At 50.7% G+C, this 24,077-nt stretch overlaps 10 protein-coding genes across 13 annotated transcripts; 4 read left to right on the forward strand and 6 right to left on the reverse strand.

The window, feature by feature from the left end:
• Positions 1–391: 391 nt before the first annotated feature.
• On the forward strand, positions 392–1,603 carry FVEG_07508 (hypothetical protein; the record flags this gene model as incomplete). The annotated part of the gene is made up of 1 exon (XM_018896158.1): positions 392–1,603. The coding sequence occupies one exon, from the start codon at positions 392–394 to the stop codon at positions 1,601–1,603; it is 1,212 nt and encodes a 403-aa protein (XP_018753577.1).
• FVEG_07507 (hypothetical protein) lies at positions 1,581–5,332 on the reverse strand. Of its 2 annotated transcripts, XM_018896156.1 has the most exons (4): positions 5,228–5,332; positions 5,057–5,164; positions 4,064–5,004; positions 1,581–4,018 (listed from the first exon to the last, which is right to left on the reverse strand). In XM_018896156.1, exons 1-4 carry the CDS (start codon positions 5,234–5,236, stop codon positions 1,849–1,851), a joined length of 3,228 nt encoding a protein of 1,075 aa, XP_018753575.1. In that variant the 5' UTR covers positions 5,237–5,332; the 3' UTR covers positions 1,581–1,848. The 2 variants fall into 2 exon arrangements, with proteins under 2 accessions (XP_018753575.1, XP_018753576.1); XM_018896157.1 differs by having other exon boundaries at positions 4,064–5,164.
• Positions 5,333–6,053: 721 nt separating this feature from the next.
• On the reverse strand, positions 6,054–6,723 carry FVEG_07506 (hypothetical protein; the record flags this gene model as incomplete). Its single annotated transcript, XM_018896155.1, has 2 exons — positions 6,054–6,431; positions 6,490–6,723. The coding sequence occupies 2 exons, from the start codon at positions 6,721–6,723 to the stop codon at positions 6,054–6,056; spliced, it is 612 nt and encodes a 203-aa protein (XP_018753574.1).
• Positions 6,724–7,241: 518 nt separating this feature from the next.
• On the forward strand, positions 7,242–8,375 carry FVEG_16131 (hypothetical protein; the record flags this gene model as incomplete). Its single annotated transcript, XM_018905367.1, has 4 exons — positions 7,242–7,319; positions 7,379–7,420; positions 8,011–8,292; positions 8,352–8,375. The coding sequence occupies 4 exons, from the start codon at positions 7,242–7,244 to the stop codon at positions 8,373–8,375; spliced, it is 426 nt and encodes a 141-aa protein (XP_018753573.1).
• A 6-nt stretch (positions 8,376–8,381) lies between these two features.
• Positions 8,382–8,567, forward strand: FVEG_07505 (hypothetical protein; the record flags this gene model as incomplete). Its single annotated transcript, XM_018896154.1, has 1 exon — positions 8,382–8,567. The coding sequence occupies one exon, from the start codon at positions 8,382–8,384 to the stop codon at positions 8,565–8,567; it is 186 nt and encodes a 61-aa protein (XP_018753572.1).
• A 247-nt stretch (positions 8,568–8,814) lies between these two features.
• On the reverse strand, positions 8,815–12,647 carry FVEG_07504 (hypothetical protein). The gene has a single exon (XM_018896153.1). It carries the CDS (start codon positions 11,783–11,785, stop codon positions 8,942–8,944), a length of 2,844 nt encoding a protein of 947 aa, XP_018753571.1. The 5' UTR covers positions 11,786–12,647; the 3' UTR covers positions 8,815–8,941.
• A 3,880-nt stretch (positions 12,648–16,527) lies between these two features.
• On the reverse strand, positions 16,528–17,194 carry FVEG_07503 (hypothetical protein; the record flags this gene model as incomplete). Its single annotated transcript, XM_018896152.1, has 2 exons — positions 16,528–17,100; positions 17,153–17,194. 2 exons carry the CDS (start codon positions 17,192–17,194, stop codon positions 16,528–16,530), a joined length of 615 nt encoding a protein of 204 aa, XP_018753570.1.
• A 41-nt stretch (positions 17,195–17,235) lies between these two features.
• Positions 17,236–17,976, reverse strand: FVEG_16130 (hypothetical protein; the record flags this gene model as incomplete). Its single annotated transcript, XM_018905366.1, has 2 exons — positions 17,236–17,316; positions 17,368–17,976. 2 exons carry the CDS (start codon positions 17,974–17,976, stop codon positions 17,236–17,238), a joined length of 690 nt encoding a protein of 229 aa, XP_018753569.1.
• Positions 17,977–18,242: 266 nt separating this feature from the next.
• On the forward strand, positions 18,243–18,560 carry FVEG_07502 (hypothetical protein; the record flags this gene model as incomplete). The annotated part of the gene is made up of 3 exons (XM_018896151.1): positions 18,243–18,291; positions 18,349–18,492; positions 18,544–18,560. 3 exons carry the CDS (start codon positions 18,243–18,245, stop codon positions 18,558–18,560), a joined length of 210 nt encoding a protein of 69 aa, XP_018753568.1.
• Positions 18,561–18,604: 44 nt separating this feature from the next.
• FVEG_07501 (hypothetical protein) lies at positions 18,605–23,530 on the reverse strand. 3 transcript variants are annotated; one of them, XM_018896148.1, is made up of 2 exons: positions 22,529–23,530; positions 18,605–22,468 (listed from the first exon to the last, which is right to left on the reverse strand). In XM_018896148.1, exon 2 carries the CDS (start codon positions 20,945–20,947, stop codon positions 19,091–19,093), a length of 1,857 nt encoding a protein of 618 aa, XP_018753565.1. In that variant the 5' UTR covers positions 20,948–22,468; positions 22,529–23,530; the 3' UTR covers positions 18,605–19,090. The 3 variants fall into 3 exon arrangements, with proteins under 3 accessions (XP_018753565.1, XP_018753566.1, XP_018753567.1); XM_018896149.1 differs by having other exon boundaries at positions 18,605–22,474; positions 22,529–23,480; XM_018896150.1 differs by lacking the exon at positions 22,529–23,530 and having other exon boundaries at positions 18,605–22,310; positions 22,376–22,401.
• Between the last annotated feature and the right edge of the window lie 547 nt (positions 23,531–24,077).

Below are 24,077 nucleotides of genomic sequence, written 5' to 3' on the forward strand. Positions count from 1 at the left end.
AACATCATGCGGAATATTCGTCAGATAATGCCTACCACATCTTTCGCATCATAATGTTTAGCCACGAAAGGCTGCCTCATTCGAGCGATTGACGCCTGCGACACAGCCACGCACAGCCACATCAACCTCACCCACTCCCTTCTCCATCACCGTCTTGTCAGCCTCGCTCACCAACCACTAATAGTCTAATATCAACCATGGACTGGACTTCAGCCAAGCCAACATGTCCAAAAACAAGAAACCCCAGTTCATTTGCCAACTCCTGATCAGGGTCCTCCCTTCCCTGTTTCACGGCCCAATTCCCTCCCTCGTTTAAATAACCAACAAACAGGCTCTCTTTGTTCCTGTCAACATTCCCTTTATTCCTACCCACCGCCTTTTCAACAATACAATGCCCTTTGTCGCAAACACCCCCGAGTCCTACCTCAACCGCTCCGACTCAAAAGCCGTAAACGGAACATGTCGTGGTTTAACCTCCAATGGCCGCCCGTGCCGTCGCGCCGTTCAGCAGACGGCGCCCAAGACTGATAAGCGCGGACGACCTGTTACCCCCGACCCTCGTGATGAGAGTCTCTACTGTTGGCAGCACCGGGAGCAGGCGAATATGTCGGCGCATTCGAGTCCCGGACCTAGAGCTACTTCGACGCCGATCTTGGAGGGACGAACGAGCTTGGATACGCTTGCGGATAGGTTGGGGTTGGTGGACTTGCAGGAGAAAAAGAAATATAGGAGGGATACAGAAGGGCGAAAGCAGAGCGCGCCGAGACCGAAACCCCAGCCCAAGCAGTCTCTTATGTGTTGTTGTTTCTCAGTGCCTCTCCAAGACGTCCAGGAGTCCCAGCCTTCACGCCCTCAACCTCGTCCAGTCCAGAAGACATCAGCTTCCGTGCCACCAAAGCGCACGTCAAAACAACAACTCAGCGTATTGCAAAACAACTCTTCCGCCAAAAACTCTCGACGCTCGCGCAAATCCACTGGCTCGCAGACAGCCCAGATCAAGGACTTCATTCCCGACTCTGTAGACACCCAGGTCGCCTCGGCGCTTATGTCCGAACTAGCTCGTCCCTTTGGCGCTTCGGAGGAGCCTGGTTTCATATACATGTTCTGGCTCACACCTACATCCCAATCGTCAGCCGCTCCGGTTGATGCAGCGCGCTCGCTTCTCTCTCCACCGTCACCTAATCGGGCACCGCGATCTCGAAGTGCTAGTAACGCTGTTTCAAGCTTCGCGGCCGCTGACCCATCAACGTCAAGAAACACCATGCTTCTTAAAATCGGTCGCGCAGCAAATGTTCAGCGTCGTCTGAACCAATGGCAGCGTCAGTGCGGTCATGAGGTTGAGATTCTGCGATACTACCCTTATCTCCCTGGGTCACAGGAGTCTTCTGGCGTTGTTCCACATATGACGCAGCATGTGCACAGAGTTGAGCGCTTAGTTCACATCGAACTAGCGGGTATGGGTCTCAAGAAAGACGCCGAGAAGTGCGATGCTTGTGGGAGAGAGCATCGCGAGTGGTTCGAGGTGGAGGCCACGAGAGAAGGAATCAAAGCCGTCGACGGTGTGATAAGACGATGGATAGAATGGGATGAAACGATGACATGAAATTAATGATTACATTGCATAGATATATACATATAGCCGGCGTTGGGTTCACATGAATACACGAAGTTACGATCCACGACCCCCCCAAAATGTCACGTTTGACCAGACACAAAGCTGCGATCATGGTATCTATAATATAAGAATAATCCCTCTCCCATCTATAATATAAGTAAAGCCCATGCCATCTCTCATGACTCGTAAGAAAGTTCTTTCGATCAAATGCACCTCGCGTCCAAATTCCCACGCTATACGAACCGCACCTCATCAAATAGACCTGCTCTGACTTGAATAAGGGCAGCCAGCTCAAAAAGAAATGATTGTAGGATGATAACATTGGTGACGACGTGCGACACTGAAACAGTCGTTGTGTTCTCCCTTGCTTCTCTGGGTTGAGGAGTTTCGGGCTCTGGTGTATCCATATTTCGAGTCTCTCGTCGAGGTGTCGCAATCTTGGGCTCCTCCGGTTCGTCTTCCTTGGTCTCGGGGTCGTGAAACTCAGACTCACTAGGCTCAGGTTCATCGACTTTCGAGTCCTTGACCTCAAGTTCATTGGCTTCCACTTGCTTGGCTGGTTCACCTTCTTCAGCATCCGCAGATGCGGTACCCTCAACCTCTGACTCGACCGGTTCCATCGGTTCCGCAATTTCAGGTGCTGTTTCGGCGTCAGAAAGATCAGTTTCCGTATCCTCCGTTTTCGCATCATCCTCATCCTTCGCCTCCACAGGTAATTGCTCAGTAAGATCAGTCACAGTATCCTCGAACTGGTCATCATCGGCTTCAGAGGGAGCCTGCTCAGCATGTTCCTCCTCCGCTGTCGCTTCATTCTCTACAGGTTCAGGCATTGGCTTCTTGTCAAATTTGAGAGGAATGGGCTCAACCTTGACATCTGGCAATCCCACCTTCTTAGAGAGGATAGTCTGGTCCATGGCCGCAAATTCGGCCATCTGCCGAGCAAGCACTTCTTCCCTGGCCTTCTGCGCCGAATCGATAGTCTCGAGCGCTCTTGGTGGGGAATGGCTACGTCCAGGAGTGCCTCGCCCCCTACTATGAGACGCTTCCTTGGAACTAAGCACAGACTTTCCAGGTGTCGCGTTGCCACTTCCAGAGCTACGACCCAGCTCTTTGCGTCCTCGCGGGCTGCTGGCACGGCTCGGCGTTCCCAACTCCGACAAGAGACGGTGCGCTAGTCCTTCCAGTGCCGACGGTCGGGAGGGTGATGCGTTGCGCGATACCTCTTCAAAGCTTGGTCGATCGGGAGGATCTTCACTGATGGGGGTCGGCCTGGGTGTAGGACCCGCGTGGTGTAACATTGCATCCGCGGTCCTAAAGGCGTCACGCCGTTGTTGTACCAACTCGTCAAATCGGGGGATACTCCTTCTGTAGGCAGCCACCTGCTCTTCCAGTCTCCTGAGAACGTTGAAAACACGTGGTAAAGATGCCTGAGACCATTGCGGCCGTTGGCGGCATTGTTCCATAGCTTGTAGCTGTTTCTGTTCTGGGGTTGGGGATGGCAGATCCTCAAAATCTTCATCGTGTTCACTCTCCGCATCTTCGTCCTCTGTAGACCTACGTCTTGTCTCCTCAGCCTCGTCGTATATATAAGAGCTTGGACTTCGGGTCAACCATCCTTCGAGCTTCATAAAACCGCAGACCGCCAGGTCAACAAGTGTCTCAGTGACGGACAAATTCGTCTCGACCTGATTCACAAAGAAGGTCTCCAGGAGATCCAGCAGTGAGTTGAGAAGAGGGTCATCAGGTCGGAGGGTGTGATCTGCAACTTCTCTGGGCGCTCCGGGAAGACTGTCGGGCAGCCTCTGATTACTCGTAGATGCCCTAGGCGCGACGAGCTTGAGAGAGCAAGGATGTGTTTCAAGCCTAGACATGGTATCTCGAAGGACAAGCTGATAGACCTCATCAAAGTCATCTTCACCTCCTATTGTTTCCGCCAACGACATGATAAATTCGACCTCTTGCTCTTGAGCGCCTACTGTTCTTGTGGCATTCTGAATAGGAACATTATCCGTTCTTAGGAGAGTGACGATAGCGTATCGGTGGTGTCTCTTGAGAATAGCTGACACCAATTGTAAGGTGACGTGAATTGTTTGTTGATTCCGCGATCTCAAGCACGCGAGAACGAGATCAACCAGGTTAAAGAGTAGGGGCGTAGCAGCGGGTTCCGCCCTTTCTGCCAGCATCGTGGCTAGGTCCATCGACTTTCTCTTGCGAGCCTTACTGGCAGACGAGCTTGAGCCAGGACGGGCAGAAGCGATGTTATCGGGGAGTGCGAGGAGGTAGTGAAGGATGAGGTTGATCATGTCAGGGTGGTCGAGTGATTCCAGGATACGGCGAAGATAAGTCAAAACAGCCACAGACGAGCCTCCGTCGATATCAGAGGACTCAAGCAGTGAGGGGTATCTAACCTGTTAGCATAGTTCGGGGTGAGAGTCGCTGGGGACTTACAATAGCTGTTGTAGGAAAATAACTTGGAAATGCTCCAGCAGCGTCGACTTGACCTCTACAGATCGACAGTGGTTCAAGACGTCTTGCCAGAATAATAGGTGTGACAAGAAGGTTTCAAGGTGAGATTGGAACTCGGGCGAGCATGAGCTGATGACTTCGTAGTTGGATGTAGGATGCTCGTAGTCGGAGAAGGCGAGGATAGGAGGTAGGTTATGAGGAAGATGGTCAACGACCAGTTTGCGACTGAGCTGGCTGTACAAAGCGCCAAGACCTGTCGCCATCAAAGTTGATAGGTCACTTTCAACAATCCATTGTTCCAGCGGCCCTGAACTCGACGCAGCTTCGATGATGTACAGCAGTCCTGTTCGCGCAAAGTCTCCCACCTTGCCCTCATGGTGGATATAGTCCATGAGGATATAAAACAAGGGAAAGTCGGCCTTCTGTGTCCGTCCAACGAACGCATCACGGGCGTTCTCATCCTTCTCCCTGTTCTGAAGCGCCACGCCGCGGTGTGTCTTGAACCATGCTGGTAAAATACTCGGGTCCAGCCGAATCTTGGTTGTGATGTTAAATGCTAGCTCGACGACTCGCGACTCGGTATCAAGGCCCAGGCGCACGCTGTTGATGCCAGTGATTCGCACGAGGAGATTCGTTAGGCTGGCGGAAAAGGTCTGGTTCTCAACAAACGCCTCCTCCTCGCTCTCGATAAGGGTCGCAAAGAAGAGGACGGCCTCCTTAATGATCCACTCATTGTACGAAGTCGTAGCGATCTTTCCAATAGGCACGTAGATTTGCTTGAGCGAGCAGTATTGAATACATGGATGCGGTAACGGCCTTCGGCTCTCGTCGCTTAGGATGTTGGTGAGTTCCTGAAGGCGGATTTCGAGGGTCTCGGCGGCGTCGCTGTCTCGAGATAGGTTGGATGATGCTCTCCAGGCAGACTACTCCGGTTAGTGCTTGTCGCAGGCATGGGCTGGTTTCGCTGGTCCTCACGAGTAAGAGGCTATATTGCTTTTCGAATCGATGAAGTCGTTTCGCAGGATCATGTCCCAGGTCCTTGCGGGTGCCCCCAGACGAGAGAGGGCTCAATAAGCGCGACCACTGTACGGAGAGCAATTAGTTGTGTGTCATGGTTGCAGTAGCAGATGATGATGGGATACTCACGAAATCCATGACGATATTGGAGTCATCTCCTGGCGACCATAACTAGGGAATCAAGGTCACCTTGACCACATAACGGCACCGCACAGGTCCTTGTAAGTTGAAGTGTTGAGAGCTGTTGTCCCCTGGGTCCAGGGACATCCGAGTTGGTATGTGGCGCCATATGTGGCTGAGGTGAGTGTGGCTTGTTGTTCAGGGTAGTTGTGGCCCCTATTTTGAAAAGACTCATCTACTTTACTCTACAGATAGCTCACTCTACGGATACCACAAATTCAGATGCAGGTCATTCGGTTGACCTTTCACCTTCTCTAACGATCTGTTCTGTTTTCTGATGAATGGGCCTTTGAACGAATGTCACATACGTGGTTGTGTTGGCAAACACATCATTGTTCGACCAGGCGAGACATTTACCGAAATAGATCAAAATACAATTCCGGCTCAGATACTGAAAGATCAGCTTGGTCTACATAAAACCTGACAGGGTGGATATTAACGGCCTTTCAATTTATCCTGACTTCAGGCTCTTCTGTATAAGGTACTGCAAGCCAGACGGGGAAATGGGGAGGCCGAAGCTCACGACATTCAGCACAACCAAGGAGGACGATTACATCACATGGAAAGACTGATAGGAGTTGAAGTCAATGTAGAGCACCAGAGACATCTCAGACATCTCTTAACTCATGCTGACTACCATACATTGTGAACTGCCGTGGCCTGCTCTGCTCTCCCATGCCATGCATGGCGGCTTGCGCCATCACGCATTCTGACAAGCACCCCTAAACCATCTCCCACCATCTTCATAAGAACAGGAATGTTATTCCATGCATGTTCAGTCTGAATGACCAGCCTCTTGGGAATCCGAAGACTCGTATAGCTCAAGTATCATGCGACGAGTGCGGCGACGTTCATATGCGATCTCTTCCCGGAGATCCTCATTCTCCGTCTGTATCTCACGGACTTTCCGCTTGAGACCAGTGACCTTTCTGTCCGTTTCTCTAACATCTCTCTCGAACGCGTGCTGAATCTGCTCTACTTTCTTTGCCAACTTTTCCTCGTTACGACGCAAACTCCTATTGTGGCGCTGATAATCTGCGTCCATGGCAGCGCACCCCTTTGCGATGTATTCATCAATTCGTTCTTTGGCGCGTCGATCAAAGGCATAAAATCGACGGTCATATTTGTCCGCACGATGGTAGTAGTGACGATCCTAACAGTATGTAAGCTCTGTGAATAAACCTAGACAGAATAGAAAAGTTGGAACAAACAGGAAGATGACGATGCCTACATCGCCGGACCTTGGGTGCACATGACTTGCCATGCTCACCAGAAGCTGGAGCATCAATGGTAGCTTGGGCGGTAGCTGAAGAGGTCTCTGGAGTGAGAGCTTCAGAAGTGGTCTCAGCTGGTTCCTTTCCTTCATTTGCAGACGCCTTCTGAAGTTTTTCTCTTCTTCTCCTCTGCGAGCGTCGGGATTTTGCGCTTGGTCGATTGCAAGCCATGTTGACGATGGAGTTTGAGTCTGGATGACCACTTGCGAGTTCAGTAACTGCCTAGAGGCATGAAAAGATAAATTAGAGGAAGAGTTCACTGAAGGCAACTGAAATCAGGAGAAGTTCCAAACGTGATTGTCAGAGCGAGGCGTCAGGAAATGTTGCCGTGCACTGCCAGTGGCTGCCAGCTATCATCGCCAAACGCATTCACCTTTCTCACAACCTGCTACCCAATCAGCACTGCAGCTCGAATGCAGAATAGAGGACAATAGAATGTAGTCACTGTGATTCACCGTGCGCTTCTCGTAATCACTCCTCCCCTCCGCGGCCTATAAATTCTCTCTTCTCTCTCCCCCCCCTCTCTGTTCTCTTCTTCCTCCTTCCTCCTCCTCTCACCCTCTCTTCTCTTCTTCCTCCTTCATCCTCCTCTCACCCTCATCCGTGAGCAGGTCCTCCTCCTTCTTAACCCAACTTGACCTTCATACACTACATCACGCTGCGTAGTTCTTTACTACTTGTTCGCCAAGATGGTCAATCGAGGCCCCGGGCCAGATGATCGTCGAGATAAGGACGCTCAGGATGGCGTGACCCAAGAACATGCTTCGGTAGGTCTTTAATCAAGATCCTCCTCACCTATCACGACGACCTCACTAACTCAACACAGGCCGATGTCGATATGACCAGTCCAGAAGTTGATCACACTCAGGTATGTCTGCTTTCTTTTCTCATCCAACCTTGACTGCACTTCTCTTGTTGCCCCTTCTTCCCCGCATGCGAGCCAGAAGCATCAAAGTTCCCCGACATACCGCTCAGGTGCCCGTGTCTGTCTTCAGTCGCCGCCACCTTGGATGTCGGGTCCCCAGCTGTGGATTCAGGTGCTCATGTGAGCATCTCCAAGCCTAGCTTGGACTGTAGCTGGGGTCGTTTCCAGATCTTTAAAGTCAAGCATCAAGATACCACGTTCGGCTCGGGAAAGGAAATCGGGGTGCCGTACGCTCGTTGTTCCTGTCGCAACATTAGGTTGGTATCTCCGGGCTCAGCCTGGGCAAACTTTTGACTTTGGAGATCGCGACCTCGTACCAGTCTACCTCGGTAGTACAGCCACACTGCCTTTAAGTTGCGTCTTGGGCTTTGGTATCGCTCCGGCATATCTCGTGGGACTGTCCAGATGCTCAATTGGGTTGCTCTGGGACTGGAAAGCAGGGTTCAGTGGTCGCGGCACAAGAGATTTAAGTGCATATCAAGGTGCAGACATACTCAGCTTAGGAACACTTGGCTGACGGATGTGGTGAACAGGAAACAAATATTGCCGAAAGCAATACCACACGACAGATATCAGATATCAACGTACGTCTCAAGGAACACCGCGAAGATATCAAAGAGAACAATGGGATGATCGCCTATATCGGGAACGCCCAGTACTATTTCGAGGGCATGATCGTCAAATTCGAAGACACTATTAACAAACACTGTTCCGACTGCGATCGAAAGCTGAAAAAGATTTCTCGTAACCTTGGTGACATGTCTTCTACCAGTCAGATCAAAGCGGCTCGCGAACTGCATCAAAACAAGGGTCAAGTAAGTTTGTCCTACAACTGCCTCGCAAGAGAATAGGTACTGATACTATAACCCTGCAGTTTCGCGACTTGCATAACAAATAGGACGAAATGCGCAAGACGAATGAGGCGCTAAGCTCGGAGAATGCCAGGCTCAAGGAGCAAGTCGAGAAGCAGGATGCTGCTATTAAGCAGCTCACCTCTACCGTGACCGATCTGATGGGTCGATTTGCTAAGCTTGAGTCCACAGTTGACTGCAAGGAGGCAGAGCGGAAGCTTAGCGAGTTAGAAGTCTAAACGTACCACATAATGTTGGCGAGTAGCTGAATGAATACAAGCGCACTTCGACTTTGAAGAAACAATTGAATGCTTGAATAACATGATGTGATGTGAAATGCAGTAGTTTATTATTCAACAGCCTTGGGCTAGACAACTTTGTCTGTTCCGAAGCCTGTCGATGGACGCACTTGCGCTGAAGAAAACCCCGCTTGGGAATGAGAGAGGGACAAGACATGAAGACATCACCATTCACAATAGACAAACATGTAACAATGGCACTACTTTTATTCACTGCAAGCGCTATCCAACAGTCTAGCCTGTCGAAATCGAACCAAACAACCGCTGTTCTTCCATCACAGCCATACATCGCCCAGCCAAACTCGACCGCTCGCTCACCTGGGGCTCGTCGGATCACCATTGCTGCCGCTGCCGCTGCTACCGCCACCGCTGGCCCTGGTGCGACTTGCCCAGATGTGCTTAACCCGGTGAGAGTCCATGGGCGGCGACGCGTACTCCTCGCCGCTCGACTGCGTGAAACCGCTGACGTTGCTGAGCATGCTAGAACTACGTCCACGAGAGCGAGTCATGCGGGGTTCGAAGGGAGGTGCAGTGGGGGGAGGTTGCCAAGGAGACATGGACGGGAGAGTGGGAGCCGATGCCGAAGGGAGGACGTTGTCAGAGGCGGACCAGAGACCAGTTGGGTAGTGAGGAGGAGCCGTGGGATCGGGGTTCCAAGTACTCGAAGTCGTAGACTGGAAGGGCGGGCCAAGGTGGGAGTGTCCTGCATCAAGAGTAGGCATCATGTCGTAAGACATGCCATTCGAGTTGATGTACTCGTGGAAACTCTGCAGTTGCATTTGCAGGTGTCGAATCTCCTCACTCTTGTTGGCGTTGTTCGCACGAACATGAGCCAGTCGCTCGTTGTAGTTGGCTTCGATACCAGCGACATGACCCTGCCAAATGGAACGCTCTTGGTTTCGTCGTTCTGCCTCATCCAGACCGCGGTTGTTGGCGTCGGTGATATTGGCAAGTTCGTTCTCAACCTTAGCAATTCGAGTCGCCACCTTGTTGCGGCGGGTGTTGAGATTCGACTTCTCGACTTCCTTGGCCTTGATCTCCTTCTCCAGTCCAGACTTAAACTCCTTGAAAGCCTTCTGAGCTGCCTCAAAAACCTTTTTCTCGCTACTGTACTGTTTCTCGACCTTCTTTTTACGTTCGGCGAGTTCAGGTGCAGTGTCGAAGTTCTTGAGCTGATCAGCGAGTTGCTGGGTATCACGCTCTGCCTGGGCTTTCTGGGTCTCTTGCTGACGAATCTTTTGTCGATACTTTTCGTCATGGTTTCCAGCCGAAGAGAGTTGATTATCCGTCAACTCGTTGTCCTTCTTGAGGGCGTTGGCGCGGTTCTTGTACTCCTTTCGTAGAGTCTTGAGGCGGGACCTCTCCTCGCTAAGCTTGGCTTCGACTGCAGCAATCGATGTCCTGAGAGTCAGGGAAGGCGAATCCGGGTGGAGGGAGCGCTGTCCGTTAGCAACGGGAGGCGGAACGCCATCCGCTTCTCGCTGAGTGGCCTGGACAGTTCTGATGCTGGTTGAAAACAGAACCTCATCAGTCTGACTATCCACAAACTCACAGACATACTTGGAAGCAGGTCTGAGTCCGTAGATGTCACCAGTCCATCGAACTCCTTGGTGAGATTCTCCTGGGGACTCCTCGATCGGAAACATGCGGGTGGGCTGCCAAACAGCGTTGTTCACTCTGACGTAGAATGGCTTCGAGGTATTGGCTGGTCTCGAATCTTCGCCTGAAGATTCAACTGAACGCGGCTCGTCGTCGTCGATTTCGGGAAAATGGCTAGTGTTAAAACAAACTTCATCGCTACCAATGTAGGATATCCAAATTTGGTTGGGTTGGTTGTTGAACGGAGCATTACCAAGATTGTGAATGTCGGTAGCATTGGTTCCAGCAGACTCAGAAGCCGCATGGGATAACTCGTACTCCTTCACCACAACAATCTTGGTGCTCGCCAATGCCGCCCATAGCGGTTGCTGTAAACGAACTTGAGTGCTTTGCTTTCTTCTTTTTTTGCTTGTAGATACTGTGGATGTCGAATTCAAGCCTGCTTCAGTATCAGGCGTTGCGAAGCCTCCTTCATTAGCCGTATCGCTGATCACACTTGGTGGCTTTCCGGCCTCAGGATCGCTGGCACCGACAGAAGCGTTGGCCTTTTCGCGTCTGAGATACCATTCTCGGATATATCGCACAATTCCCTGGGTTAAAATATGAATGGCGAGAACACTTCGAATCCATCCGTAGGCAGACATCTTATCGTATGCGCTAGAAGCAGAGTCGACAGGGTTATTAAAAACTTGGGGTAACCGCCAGTGCTCTGGTATGTGTCGAGCCACACGACCCCAATGAGCTTTGGTTCCCCTGAGTAGGTGATGACCTATCACCCACATAAAACATGTCGTCAGGCCTCTCGATGTTCCGTCCCTCGCACTCGTCCCCCCTCCCAGAGTAATGGCAATGACTGGCTTGGCAAAATCCAGGATAGCATCCTGGATTGGACCCCACAGAAAGAGCCATATCAGAAGGAAGAAGAAGTCAACACACAAGACAGTTACGAGAGAGGGCATGGTCGAATTGCCGTCGAAAATTTCGGCAAGGTTGATGCTCATTCCCGAACTGGTGGCGACGGGAGGAACAAAGGTAAGGAACGTGAAGATGGTGTATATAATGGTAAGCGAGAGCGAAGGGACGTGCATAAGAATGATGAGAATAGCGAGTGTGTCCTGCATAGGAAGAGACTTGAGAACAGTGGTTGCGAGGTCGAACGGGCCCGAGTCGCGGTGGACATCAGCGTTCTTCATGGCATTGACATCGATCTGGCGGTGGCCAGCCTCGACACCACTGAGGCCGTTGGCGTTGGACGAGTCGGACGACATCTCGGAGACGGCGTCAAGAGAGGAACGGCGGAGGTCGTCGTTACGGGAGTCAATGGAGGCATCATAGACACACTGCTTGTAGGGGCTGTTGGCGTGACCATTGACGGGCGTCGACTGTCCAGCAGCACCAGCAGTACCTTGGTCAGATCGGCGAAGAGAGCTGTCGAGCAGGCCCGAGCCCTTCTTGTCGGAGGAACGCTTGGCAGAACCTACAAGCCCATTCTCATGGCGATTATCGCGATGACTGGCGGCGCCTTGCTGTCGCTTACTCGAACCTGGAGCGCGAGGCATGCGCAACGACTTGTCTTGCTGCCACAGTCTGACGAACCCAGGAACCACTTAGGAACAGGGCCGGCAGCCGGGACAAGCCTTTCAGGGACAAGGGCTTGGTGCAGAGAGTTAGCGACTCGAGCGTTATGGCGTCTCGGCCGATTTTAACACGAGGGGACGGGTAAAGTATCGGGTCTCGGAGTAATATGTAGTAGAGTTGGGAGGCGAGCCGTTGCGACAAGAAGGTTCGTGGTCGACATGTGCATTCGAATTGAAAACGGTCGGGAAAAGAAAACACGGGCGACAAAAGGCTATGATCAAACTGATAAGGGCGACGACAAGAGGGGAACTATCGTCAAAATGCAACAAAGCAAAACCTGCCAAGATCGGCCGGAGGGCCGCAGAAAGCAAGTAATGAGCGTTGCAAGGAGGTAGTGCTGACCGGTTACGAGATGATTTACAGTGGGATGTTGTCAAGTGGATAGATAGTTGGTAAGATAAGGTAAGGAAAAAAGACAAGGCAAGGTAGGGTTGACTTGTTGGTTGAAGTCAGGTGGTGGAGGTGGGAGATTTTTTTGGCTGTCAAAGCCCAGGCTTGGATCGGATTGGATTGAAAAGGAAACAAAAAGGAATAGAGAATAAGGAATGGAGTGGCAGAACGCAAAGACGATGGATAGATGGGAACGGGAATAGCGGGGAGAGAGGGACTCGCACTGTACCAACAAACAAGCCAACGCGGCTGTTTCTGGCGCTGTTGGATGCTAGAGTCCACTGTAGTCCTAGTGGCTTGCATGATCTCAGCAGGGCTCCAATCTCTAACTGCCAATGGACGGTTTGCGAGCTGCACGAGAGATGGATCCCCCGTTGGAGTGCGGAATTGGGGGGCGGCTTATTCTAGTGGAGTGCGCGCTAAAGGCGCGTCAAAGCTGAAGTTTTGAGTTGGGGATGCAGGTTTTTTGCTGGAAATAATTGAAGCCGTTGACGATGGAAATCTGCGATAGATCGCTCGAGGCTTGAACCGCTAAAGCTACGTACGATCGGATCATCTGGGTTCTTGCAAGTGGATCAACCATAGTCAAGTTCCGTTTCTGGTCGATTTTGGCTTATTGAATGCCAGCGGATCAGGTACTCAGGAACAAGGTTGAGATGGCCAAACTTGAGGCGCTAGACTGCGCTCAATGGCTGAGTCTTGCCCATAGACGACGATGATCAGCAGCCGAGGATGAAATGAATGTCAATGTCTAATGCCACTCTCCAGGACGATGCTTTCAAACTTTATGAACAAAAGATCATGACAGAGAGAATCGAGGCACTAGCTTCAGCGTACTCTGTAAATAGCGCCCACTTCATGCTGAAAGTGGTTTTTTTTTCAAGTAAAAACAACTGATTCATTGGGAGTCACATGCTCCACCATGAAACACTCCGTGCCTCTTACTGTGTGAACCCTGTTTTTAGCATAGCAGATGAGACCAGGCTAAAGGAAGGGAAATAATTGGCAGGGACTAAAGTCTCTGTCCACATTCGTCACAAGACCATTCTTGAGAACGAATTGATTGACAACACAATGCCCGGCTGTGTTGCTGCGTTGACGTTTCTTTGCAGGGTCTCATCTTGTTTCTATCACAGTTCTCTTAATACTGCGTTATATAGCCTGTTTCTTGTCACGCCCATGTGTCCGATTTCTTCACTCACATCTCGATATAACATCAACAATGTAACATTCGCGTGGGCACGCCATCGCTTACACGCTCTGGAGTCTGCCAGGCATTGGCCAGGGCACACCCCGGCTGTGCCGATTCTAGGGCTTCTCCGCAATGCAAGAAAAACACTTAACAATTCCAGCCTCATCAAGAGTATCCATCATCCATCATCAGCAATTGCGCAAGACGGTGAATGCTCGGTAGACTCCGATGCGTAGGCACATGCCAGAAACAAGATGAGCGAATCATGCTCCAGATGTTAAGCTTTGGGATTGTCGCCCCCCATCTCACACCTCGGCCGGATCAAGGTGTGTCTAGGGAGCGACGGCCGAATGGCCTTCGGGTACAGTGGCCTGGCCTTGGGAAAAAAGAGAATTTACTGCTTCTGACGTCGTGAGCGCCATGGCCTGCCCGTTGTGGGAAAGGCCCTGAGCTGGCCTAGGCTGGCTCAAGGGGGACAGAATTTAGGATGACATGGATTGTTCCTAGGGCCATCAACTGCACGGACACGGACAAGGACAAGGAAGCTGAAATGGTATTTGGTCTTGAGTAGTGATGAAACAACCAGTCTTTTTGAGGTGAAGTTTTTTGTTTATTCGTCATGAGAGTCAGCATCACCATTTAACCTCACAACGATGAGACAGCACATTCCACCGGCTGCAAATCATGCAACATGGCCCAGGAACTTTATCTGGAATCCAGCGCCTAAAACAACAAATAAATTCCCGACTCACCGTGGCTGATCGTCTCCCCGGGACGGTACTTGAGTCATTAGACTCAGTCCATTTTTTCACTTTCGGCAGTTTTTCTTGGCCCGGTTTTGCTCTAATTTCAATGTTCCCGCTTTTTGCCCTTGCCACCATCAACAAAGAGCCTCTCCTCGTCTCGATGTGGACAATCACCGATGGAGCGCACCAAATTTCAACTTCCAAGCTCATGGTTACATCGTCAAGGCTGCTCAATTTTGGCAAGCTATTCCCTGTAAGACGCCCAGACGCCGCAGGCTCCAGAGACTTTGATAAGCTCCACACAGGCACACACAAAAATGAAGCTGTCACATAAAAACAACTGAACAAAAAGCCCCTCCTTATTCTTTCGTCAGTTGACGACTAAGAGCGCCGATCGTCCTGCGTAGGTTTTGTAGCTTTTGTGTTCACGAATAGATCATCGCACAGTGATCGACTGCCACGACTCAAACGGCCGTGCTCACGCATGCTTATGCGAGTCCGTTACTAAACACCATCCAGCCATAAGCCATGAATTGCGTGATGAAAGCCTTGGGGGTGTTTCTTTCCTGGGATCCTTGTGTTTGTTTGTGGAACAATTTTGCAAGGTGAGGAGAACAGATGGGGGGATCAAGACGACTCATTGCTACCTCAACCATCCAAAACTCTTCACAACAACAACCTTTTGAGGAGTCTCCACGACGCAAGTGATGATCGCTACCCCGCTAGCAGCAAATCGAAGCACCACCTTCAGGTCTTGGCTTTGATCCCTATCGATGAGGGGGATCTGTTTGGGTGCCGCCCCCGTCGGCACTTCTCGCACTTGTTTTCGGCTCGCCCTATCAAATTGCGCCTGCAACCCTGCATATCAGCTTTCTGTGCACTCTGTTTCGTGTGCTAGACCACGGGGTGGTGTCAAATGACGGTGAGCGGATAAAGAACCGGCCTCTGCGGATAAGGAATCTTTGTAGGCGGTCTAAGTGCCAGTTTAACTATTGAGCCGTCACAGTGATCTGATATCAAGTTCACGACTTCTCTGGCATGTCTGGTTCATACATCTGAAGCTGTATCCTTAAAAACTAACTCACAAGCTATGATACTCTGGACCCTGTTCTAGGCGGGGGAAGCTTCAGAGCTTCGACTCTTTTTTCATGCGGGATGCCCCGTGCTGCTGCATGACGGGCGCCACTCGAAGCCAGCCCTTGTCTGGACGGAGAGAATCGCTGGGTGCTGTAATGTTGCAGGGCATGATGTGCTGTGATATCTTCCGATATCACGCTTTCCAGTTGTGCTTCCGAAGCGTTTTTTTTTTTCCGGCGGGGAATGATTGTCGCGAAAACCACCACAAATGGCCTCGGAGAGCGATAACGAAGGACAGTCCTGCTTGGGGATGGTATGACCTGAGATGACTGCCTAAACAGGCAACCCGATCTATTTACACGTCTCGTGTCTATCAGGTACAAGCTTGATACCTTTTGTTTTGGCTTGTGACAACTTGCCTGCTCTGGCTTGGTTTACTGGTGTTATGAGCTCCGGCTTTGACAGTCTCAGAAGCTTTCCGATGTTGCCGGTCGTACGGATACTCAACCCTTTTTATTCGTCTTGCCTGGCTATCATCATGCCAATCAAGACGGGACACACTTGGCATGAGCCATGCAAGTAGCCTCTGGCGAGGAAACTGTCTTTCTAGTCCCAACTTGCATACAATGAGGCCATCAGTCGATGCCTCGAAACTTGTAGTCTGCAACTTGCAAGGGATGGCAAGAAAACTTAGGACGTCTTGTCTAGGTGGTGAAAAGACTTATGTAAACTTAGTGTATCTGATGAGGAATTTAGACCAGTTTATTGTGCTAGCCTACCTCAGCTTCAAGAGGTTTCTTGCTCTTTGAGGCTTGCTCTTGTGGCCAAAGTGATCTCGGGATTTGCAGTTGATGTTCAACTGGGGCTCGGCAAGGCTTCACTCGTTGTCATTTTCGATCAGTATCCTTCCAGCCTCGTGATACTCTGTAACTAGAATGAGGCTTTATCTATCTTGTCTCTCCTTTAACAATAATCTGCTCTGACCAAGAACACGACATGGCACTTGTGGAAGTTGAGATCATTGGCCAGTTGCGGCTCCTCCCTCCAAGATGCTGTAGATATTGTAAAAACATTGACTCGTCGCCGTAGAGAATGTTCCCCGGAATAGGTGTTGATACCATGATATCTTGCAAGTGCCGGACCCTCGCCATGATCTTTATTCATGTCAACACGTAAAGCCCCCTGGTACTCAACCTTAATACTCGTCCCACGTAAGTCACTATCTTACTCAACGATCTCATCCAATGCCCCATCCATGTTAAGCCTCTCCATCAGCATCTAGATACTTTTCTTCTTTTTGAGCCACGGCTGCCAACATCCTCTCCTGTTTCCTGGTAAAGCTTTTAGTCCTTCGCTGAACCTTTTTTTCCTTATCAAGAGTCCTCTTCCTCTGCGCCCAGAGTTTATGCTCCAACTTGTATACCTTGAACATTGCTCGTCTATATACCTCGCTGTTTCGGTTTGTGTTACTTGGTATAAGCTTTTCGTAAAGCTCCTTCGGAGTTTCTATGCCGCTGGCATGCGTTGGTGGAGGCTGAGATGCTTGCTTTAATGGATAAGTATCTCCTTTCCTACTGGGCTTTATCTTCTCTTCGACGGAGGCGAACTTTTGGTCGAAGTCGGTGGTTTTATCGACCACTTGAGGGGGCTTCTCGGCCGTGTCTTTGGTTGATGGCATTTTGAAGGTCGGGCTAAGTTTGAGGTTTGTGACGCCGACTAAGCGTCTTGTGCCAACGGTATGGAACTCGATGCTCATGTAAATTGTGTTGTCCCGAATCCCGGTCGCGACGTAGACATGCAGTTGTGGTAGAAACGATCCATTGATGGTATCCTATGAGAAAACCATCAGCCTGAGATCGGGTGAGCTGCGAGGAGAGACTTACATTCGCTAGCCCTGGGCCGCCGATGTGGTTCACAATGTACATATTGATACAGCCAGGCACAGGCTCAACAGGCACAGGTCCTCCTATCCCATCCGCTTTCCATTTCTTAAGTGCAATATTGGTAAGGTCATACAGTCATTGGGTTTTATGCTGCATTTCTTTCCCTGCGTGGAATTAGCATCATGTGTTTTTACCACTTCAAAACATCCACATACGCGATTCTTCTGAAAAGTGATCTTAGTGTGTTTTCTTGCATTTAACTTTATACGATACACGTTCCACTTGTCATATTTCACTTCGAATGATGCGTTGCCCGTGGTCCAATCTCTTTTCGGCAGTCTACACTCTTCACATTCGACGCTCTGAAGGATATTTGCCATAATCCTAACCTGCTCCCACTGCGGGCCTTCAAAGATCAGCACACCGAGATCGTTATAGAGATAAGGAAGAATCGCCATCTCCATATCGGTGTCGACTGTTGCCTGAACGCCAAACTTTGCGCCAGGAGGTATAGTTCCACTTGCTCGTGGTTGCAGCGCCGGCTTGAACTTGTTGAGCGCCGGCCAGCTTGAAAACGCTGTGGAGGTATTCGGGATTTTTATAATGGTATACTTGGCACTTGGGTCTGCAGGAATCGGACGTGCTGATCTGGCTCCTGGTACTAGCAGAGCACTTGGCCAGGGCCTTGTGGTTCGCTTTCCCTTTGGCTTCTGCATCTGCATCTGCTCCGGCTCTTCTTTTATCGTGTTCCCGCAACGCGCATAACTCGGCGGTCTGAAGAGTGCTCGGGGGCCTCTCAGAGCATTGCTTGCTCTCACTGACATGACAGTTAGCTTCCGGGCCAGATCCAAGGTGTTAGCAAGGAGTCTCGACTCGAGGGATCGGGAGGGCGTGGATCGGAACCTTCATAAACAGTTGACGATGGCGCAATGCAGAAGCTGAATGTCAAGTTTCGTGGCTGAAGCTTCAACGAGGCTGAAGTGGGGGATTGACGCCACAGTCTGGGCATGGCCGCGGCAGCATCATACATCATCCGCAGTGGTATCCCGCGGCTGTATGAGACCGTGATCCATACACAAACACAGTTAATATGAGCTTAAATCCGCAATTAAGACGGCAGGTAATCGCCATATATAAAGGTCTGTCCAAGCCCTGGAGCTGTCATATAGGGTATATGCTAACTGTGAATATAACAGAGCTTCTGTATATGGGAAGAGAGTATCCCCTCGGCTTTGACTACTTTCGACCTCGTCTTCACAAGGCCTTCATCTCAAAAGCTGGAGAACGTGATGAGGATAAGATCCGCCAGGGGATTGCCCAAGCTGAGTATGTCAAGAAGGGTACGTTTTTGAGGCGAGTGTGTTGATGACATTGGCTAACCTATACGATAGAAATTGAAGCATTGTAAGTTCTTGTTCCTTAGGTTTACGTCGGTCACATCGTGAGACAACTTGCAACTCATTCGAATATGATTGCTGGTTATATTTATGCCACAAGTATCCCTGTCTATCGGCAAATATCACTTTTCGATGCAAGCATCCCATTACATCACAATTCACCATTCGCAAACACTCCAGTCCATGCCAATAAGTTCATTTATCCTAAAAGCTACATTATCCTGATATCCCAACCATTATCCGTCAACCTGCTTTTTACTAATCATATGGGGTATAGGTACTACTTGAAAAGGTATCGCACATTGAGAAAACGATATGACGCCAACGCGTAAAGGGGAAAGGGGGGTATGTTGTGCATATAGCAGATGCTGATCGAGGTTCTTTGGGACGTTGAGGTCCAGGGTGTGTGTAGTTATTGTGTCAGGGAAGCATTCCAGTCTTGCATCTATCGTGAGACATGGATGTTGAGCCATTCGTCATAATCCACGTGGGAAGATCATCTTTGCTTTTGCGGTACAATGACCACAGCGACTCCCAGAGCTTACTCCTTGCGTGGTCTCTTTCTTGACGACCACACTCCCAACTCCAAGCATTCTCCCCAGCTTGTCCCGCTCTCGCTCATCAGATCCGCCATCATCTTAGCTACCCACGCATCCCACTCATCCTGGCTCTTGCCGCTCGCTTCTCTGATGATAGGCTCCAGTGCCGACACTTGTTGTGCAACTGTCAAAAGCGCTGTCTTGCGAAGCGCAGACTGTCCCGGTGTCAAGGTCTTCTTTTCGACCTTCTGGTGCGGTGTTGACTTGGCCTTCATCTCCACGTACGACTTGCCATCCTTAGTAACAACACCGCCGACGCCTTCGCGCTCCCATCGGACCTCGCTCAAAGGGATGGCTAGACGTTTTGTCTTGATCTCCATAAGTACCTCTGCTTCGGCATGGAGGAAGGCCCCTATGAGAGAGCACGGTACAGGCGAGAGCTGTCGTCCCTCCAGAGTCCTTGACAGCCAAGTGTTGTACTCAACCAAGAAAGAGTTCAATGGTGCGGAAAGGGGTGTTTTGGAAGTCATGAGATAGGCACCTAGATCAAGAGCAGCCTCGTGTTCTTCTGCTTCTTCTGATCCAGGCATTGCGCTTGGAACATGAGGTCGCAGCATGCGGAAAGTTGGATCACTATCCCAGATCTCCATCACTCCTCCAGGCTTGAGCAAGCGAAGATACTCCTCCACAAAAAGTTGGTAAACATGACTCGGAACCATCAGGCACGTATCCTTGACCATGATCAGATCAAACTCTTCGTCAGCAAAGGGCCATGGAATATTTCGAAGATCGTGCTGAACAAATCTCCATTTCATGTCCTTGTCTGGCTTGCACAGCTCGGCGGGTGATCCAGGACTGCCAGGGGCCAGGGGGGCGATATCGATGCCAGTGAAGTGAATACCATTGTGGCCTCGCTCCTTGTAGTATCTGTGGCACATCATACTCCAAAATCCTGTGCCACATCCGACCTCCAACACCCGCTGCGGGGGATTGTTTCGGATGAATGGTGTGTAGACGGGTGCGCCATATACCTGGATCATCAAGAGCGTCCGCAGGCTCTGGCGATGGAGCTCAGCAAGGTCGGTGGGAAGAGGGTACGCTGCCGTAGGGTCATTGTAGTAGGTGCGGCCATTTTTAACGATGAAGGGCTTTGTCGCGGGGTCAGAGTTGGAGTGGTCTGTCGAGGTCATGGTTTGTGTCGAGACGGTTGTGTTGCCACTTGTAGAGGAGACCGAGTCTGTTCGAGGAAAGCCGAGGTTTACCTGCTTCGTCGTCCCTGACATGAGTTTGTTGCCTGCATCCAACTGAGAGTACATGGTGACATTTTTCAGATCAACTGAGGTTGTTGGGGTCGCAGCGGAAGATTGACGACGAGGATCGCGCTGTCGAGTCTTGTCGACGATCACAGGCCGATTGAAGACAACGGGCGAGTGTAACGGCGATGCACCTCCGCTGGTGAGACTCTTGGTAGGTAGATGTTTGTTGGAGGTCGAGGAGGTCGCAGCCGTGGCCGTCACTGGCTTCGGAGATTGTTGGCGCGAGTCAGATGATAACAGTTTTGAGTAATGAGAGTCGTCCTCTGGCAGGGCGGGGCCGTTTTTGGTATTGGGGCTGGTTGTGGAATGCACAAGCGACGAGTCGTGCGAGGAACGACTACCCTGACTCCCACTAGACGTCCTCGTATGGCGAAAAGGACGTCTTGCGCGGCTGGAGTTTGGGGCAATGTCGTGTGAATCCGAATTGGATCGAGGAGGAGTTTCAGAGCGCTGCCGCTCCTTTTCAGCAGCAGCCTTTGCGCGGCGAGCAAAGGTGGGTAAGGGGTTGGCAGAAGCGTAGTAAAATCCGCTCCATTCCGACATTGTTGGCTACCTATGCCGCTATACTATACTCTTTGGCGCAAGCTTTCCGGTGGATAGCTTTGGTGAAATGGGGAAGGGTAAGGGGTGCTGAGTGGTCTAAACAGGGGTGCCACTAGGTAAAATAACTGCCCGGGCGTGTTCCAGTTCCACCGCCGCTAGCGAACACACTTGGGCTGGCTGCTGCTCATCAACTGACGAACTGAACTGAACCACACACAAACAGTCCAACGACCCGCGATGGTAGGCCAAACGGTACCTACAGCAAATCTCCTGGCCCCCGGTCGGTAGCACCTTTGGCCCTTCTAGAACCCTTCTCTGGCCCGCGGAACTGGGTTATCAAGTCCGGGTGGTTGCCGGATTGCGTCCCGGACCATGCAGGGGCAGTTAAAGCAACAGTAGCAGGAGGCCTTTGGTTCCTTGGCCCTTTTGTTGACGCTTGTCTGATCAGAGGTGTCGCCTAAATCGAAGAGCAGGGTTCGTTCATCGGCCAGCGTTACGCTGAAGATACTACCAGTATGTATCCGTAATTCGCGCAAACGTGATGGGTGGGAAGCAAATGTGGATGCGGATGCGGATGCGGATGGATGCGAATATCGAGTGCCGAAACCGTTTGCAACCGTGATATCAAACGTTGTTGGTCGTGCGTGGACCTTTCATAAGCTGGTTGGTTTCGTGATTGTTTGTGCCTGACTGACTGCCTAACAAGCTGAAGCCAACGTCATTATCTCTATGCCGTCGATGGTTTTTATGCTCAAGTCTGGTGGATAAGGCGTCTGTGCTGGCGCGACCTTGGATCCGCTGGAGCAACCAGCTTTCTTATGATGGCGTTCGCTGGCTGGCAACAAACAGTACAGTCCCTGCGATGTGATGTGATAACCGGTTTCCCTTATCAAAAGGTGACGGGTAGCGCCGCAGGGACGCGTACAGTTCCCTGAGTCGGTATAGTTGATAAACTCTCACCAAACAGCAATTCGGATAGTTGCGTCGAGATCGAGCATAAGTGGATTGGTCTGTTTCGAGATCGAGGAAAGAGGGCAAACTGCATATCCTGTACTGTGCATGTGCAGCACAGAAGTTTCAGGTCGGACAAGCAGTGAAGCAAACAAGTAATAAACGGCAAACTTTGCCTGCAATGGCGGCAGCGGTGACTTTCTATATACGGCCATCCCCATCCTTCATCCTTCATTCTTCACGCTTGCTCGGGCTAAAAGGCAGCATTTCCCCAGTTCCCAACTGTCTGGGGTGTGGAGCGGCGCGCTTCGGTTGGCCATCCCCCGCACATTAGAGCTTTTGCCTGATGTTTTATTGACGCTTATCGAATTAGCAGCTTCCTATCCAGCCTGGCCTTGGCGGTCCGAGGTTTCTTGTGGTTGGTTCGACAGGGAGCAGTGGCTCTCTAACTTGTGATTTCTGCAGGCCGCAGCTCACCTAAACTTTCTCGACTCTCATGCACTTGCTAGGCTCTGCAGTATCATCCATGTACCATGCCGGGAGGATTCAACTCCCAATTTCAGCTTGCATCTGAATCTGACAGCGTAAACATAGTCTCCCATGTTCTCGTTTCAGTGAGTGTAAACGTACCAATCGCATGGGTTGCTCGCATGAATGATTGCCGAGTTACCCATGGGCTCAGGAGTCAAGCTTGCGATCTTCTCCCGTCCCGGAACGGATAGGCTGTTCAGAGTTCAAACGAGGCATTTCTGTGACAGGAGCGCTCGCTACCCGAAGATGAAGATTGTCCAACGGTCCTATTCTCGGCTGAATGGCATGACATTGGATGCCCATGCCGGTTTGAGCTGAAGTGTTTGCCTCCTCGACTCAAGTCTTGGTAACGTGATACATAAGCCAGAATCCAGGTGGTTGATTTGAGCCCATGATTGTTCCCTCTTCCGATGGTGGTGCTTCCTATGTATACTCCGTACATCCAGCCCATCTTGACTCTCTCTGAGGCTGCACGCGGTCCGTGTTGGTGGACGGAACCATTGAATCCGTGGGACGCCAAATAACAGGGCTGTCGAAGCGATGGCGTTTTGCGAGATGAGACCTGATCAATGGCGTCACTTTACAGGCTGGCTGGCTGTGCCCTCCCAGCCACAGTTGCGTTTACTGGTATCCGCAGCGAGCTGATTGATGGTGTTCCTGGAACATACAGATAACACAGGCTGTCTCATGTGTTTCCAGCACCAACAGTCCATAAGTGTACTTGTGCATATATATCTCCTGGCCTCTTCAGAACATGCATTACGGCACTTCATGCCAATCGACAGCCCTACGCTGAGGCTCAAAAACACGCTAGTAATTGCATCGTGATCATAGAGGTTGAACTCAATCTGTGGTAGGTCTCAGTCCCCCTTATGAACTCCATATGTGCACATGATGCGCAAACATACGATTGCTCAGGGAGGATTCTGCCAAAAAGCATGCAAACCTGCGTTAGACATGAGCAACGCAAGCGTATTTCGCGAACGTGTCTTGTCTTGTCTTGTCTCACAATGGCACAAGGACATGCAACTATCGTCGACTAGATGCGGCCTGGACCTTGCAAGGCTGAATCGTCGTCCAAGCTGAGTCGCACAATTATAGAGAGGCTGCACGTGATTGTCGATTCTGACTCTCCTCGCACGAGCCATCAAAATGCGGAGCAGGTGCACGTGATTAAACGCCCGCTTCTGGGTTGCAATTCCGTTCATCGCAGCATCACGGCCAGCATCACAGTCATATCCATGCGCTCCCTTTGCCATCGGCCACTTTTCTTCTGTTCAAGTATCAGTTGATTTTTTTTCAGTGAATATCTACATTGTTGCGATCGCTCTTTACAGGTGCGTTGGCCCCGCAGAAGCTAGCAATGACAGCGCAACGTGTCGCTAAAGCTTGGATCCCCCTCCCATGATGCCCTTCTTTCAAAGCTTTAACTAATCATTACCTCTGCAGCATTTCTTGACTCACATACACTCTGCATTTCTGCTTTCACAAGAAAAACGTTGTCGCTTCGATAAAATCGATCGTGACCGAAAAAATTAAACAACCTTTCATCACTATCAAGCCACCACAGATCTTCTGGGACTGTCGCAACGACACCTCTCGATGAGCTATTGACCTGCCAACGAACCGACGTTCTCCATTCGAGCCA

This window comes from Fusarium verticillioides, chromosome 8 (genome assembly GCF_000149555.1).
Source record: "Fusarium verticillioides 7600 chromosome 8, whole genome shotgun sequence".
NCBI classification, from domain to species: domain Eukaryota; kingdom Fungi; phylum Ascomycota; class Sordariomycetes; order Hypocreales; family Nectriaceae; genus Fusarium; species Fusarium verticillioides.

Bases quoted from the DNA above. Each gene is read 5' to 3' on its own strand.
- FVEG_07507 (XM_018896156.1), bottom strand. The intron at 5,005-5,056 runs GTGAGGACCAGC...TAACCGGAGTAG, and splicing joins AGCAATATAGCCTCTTACTC to TCTGCCTGGAGAGCATCATC. The intron at 4,019-4,063 runs GTAAGTCCCCAG...CTAACAGGTTAG, and splicing joins ATTTTCCTACAACAGCTATT to ATACCCCTCACTGCTTGAGT.
- FVEG_07504 (XM_018896153.1), bottom strand. From the start codon at position 11,785: ATGCCTCGCGCTCCAGGTTCGAGTAAGCGACAGCAAGGCGCCGCCAGT.
- FVEG_07501 (XM_018896148.1), bottom strand. From the start codon at position 20,947: ATGTCGGAATGGAGCGGATTTTACTACGCTTCTGCCAACCCCTTACCC.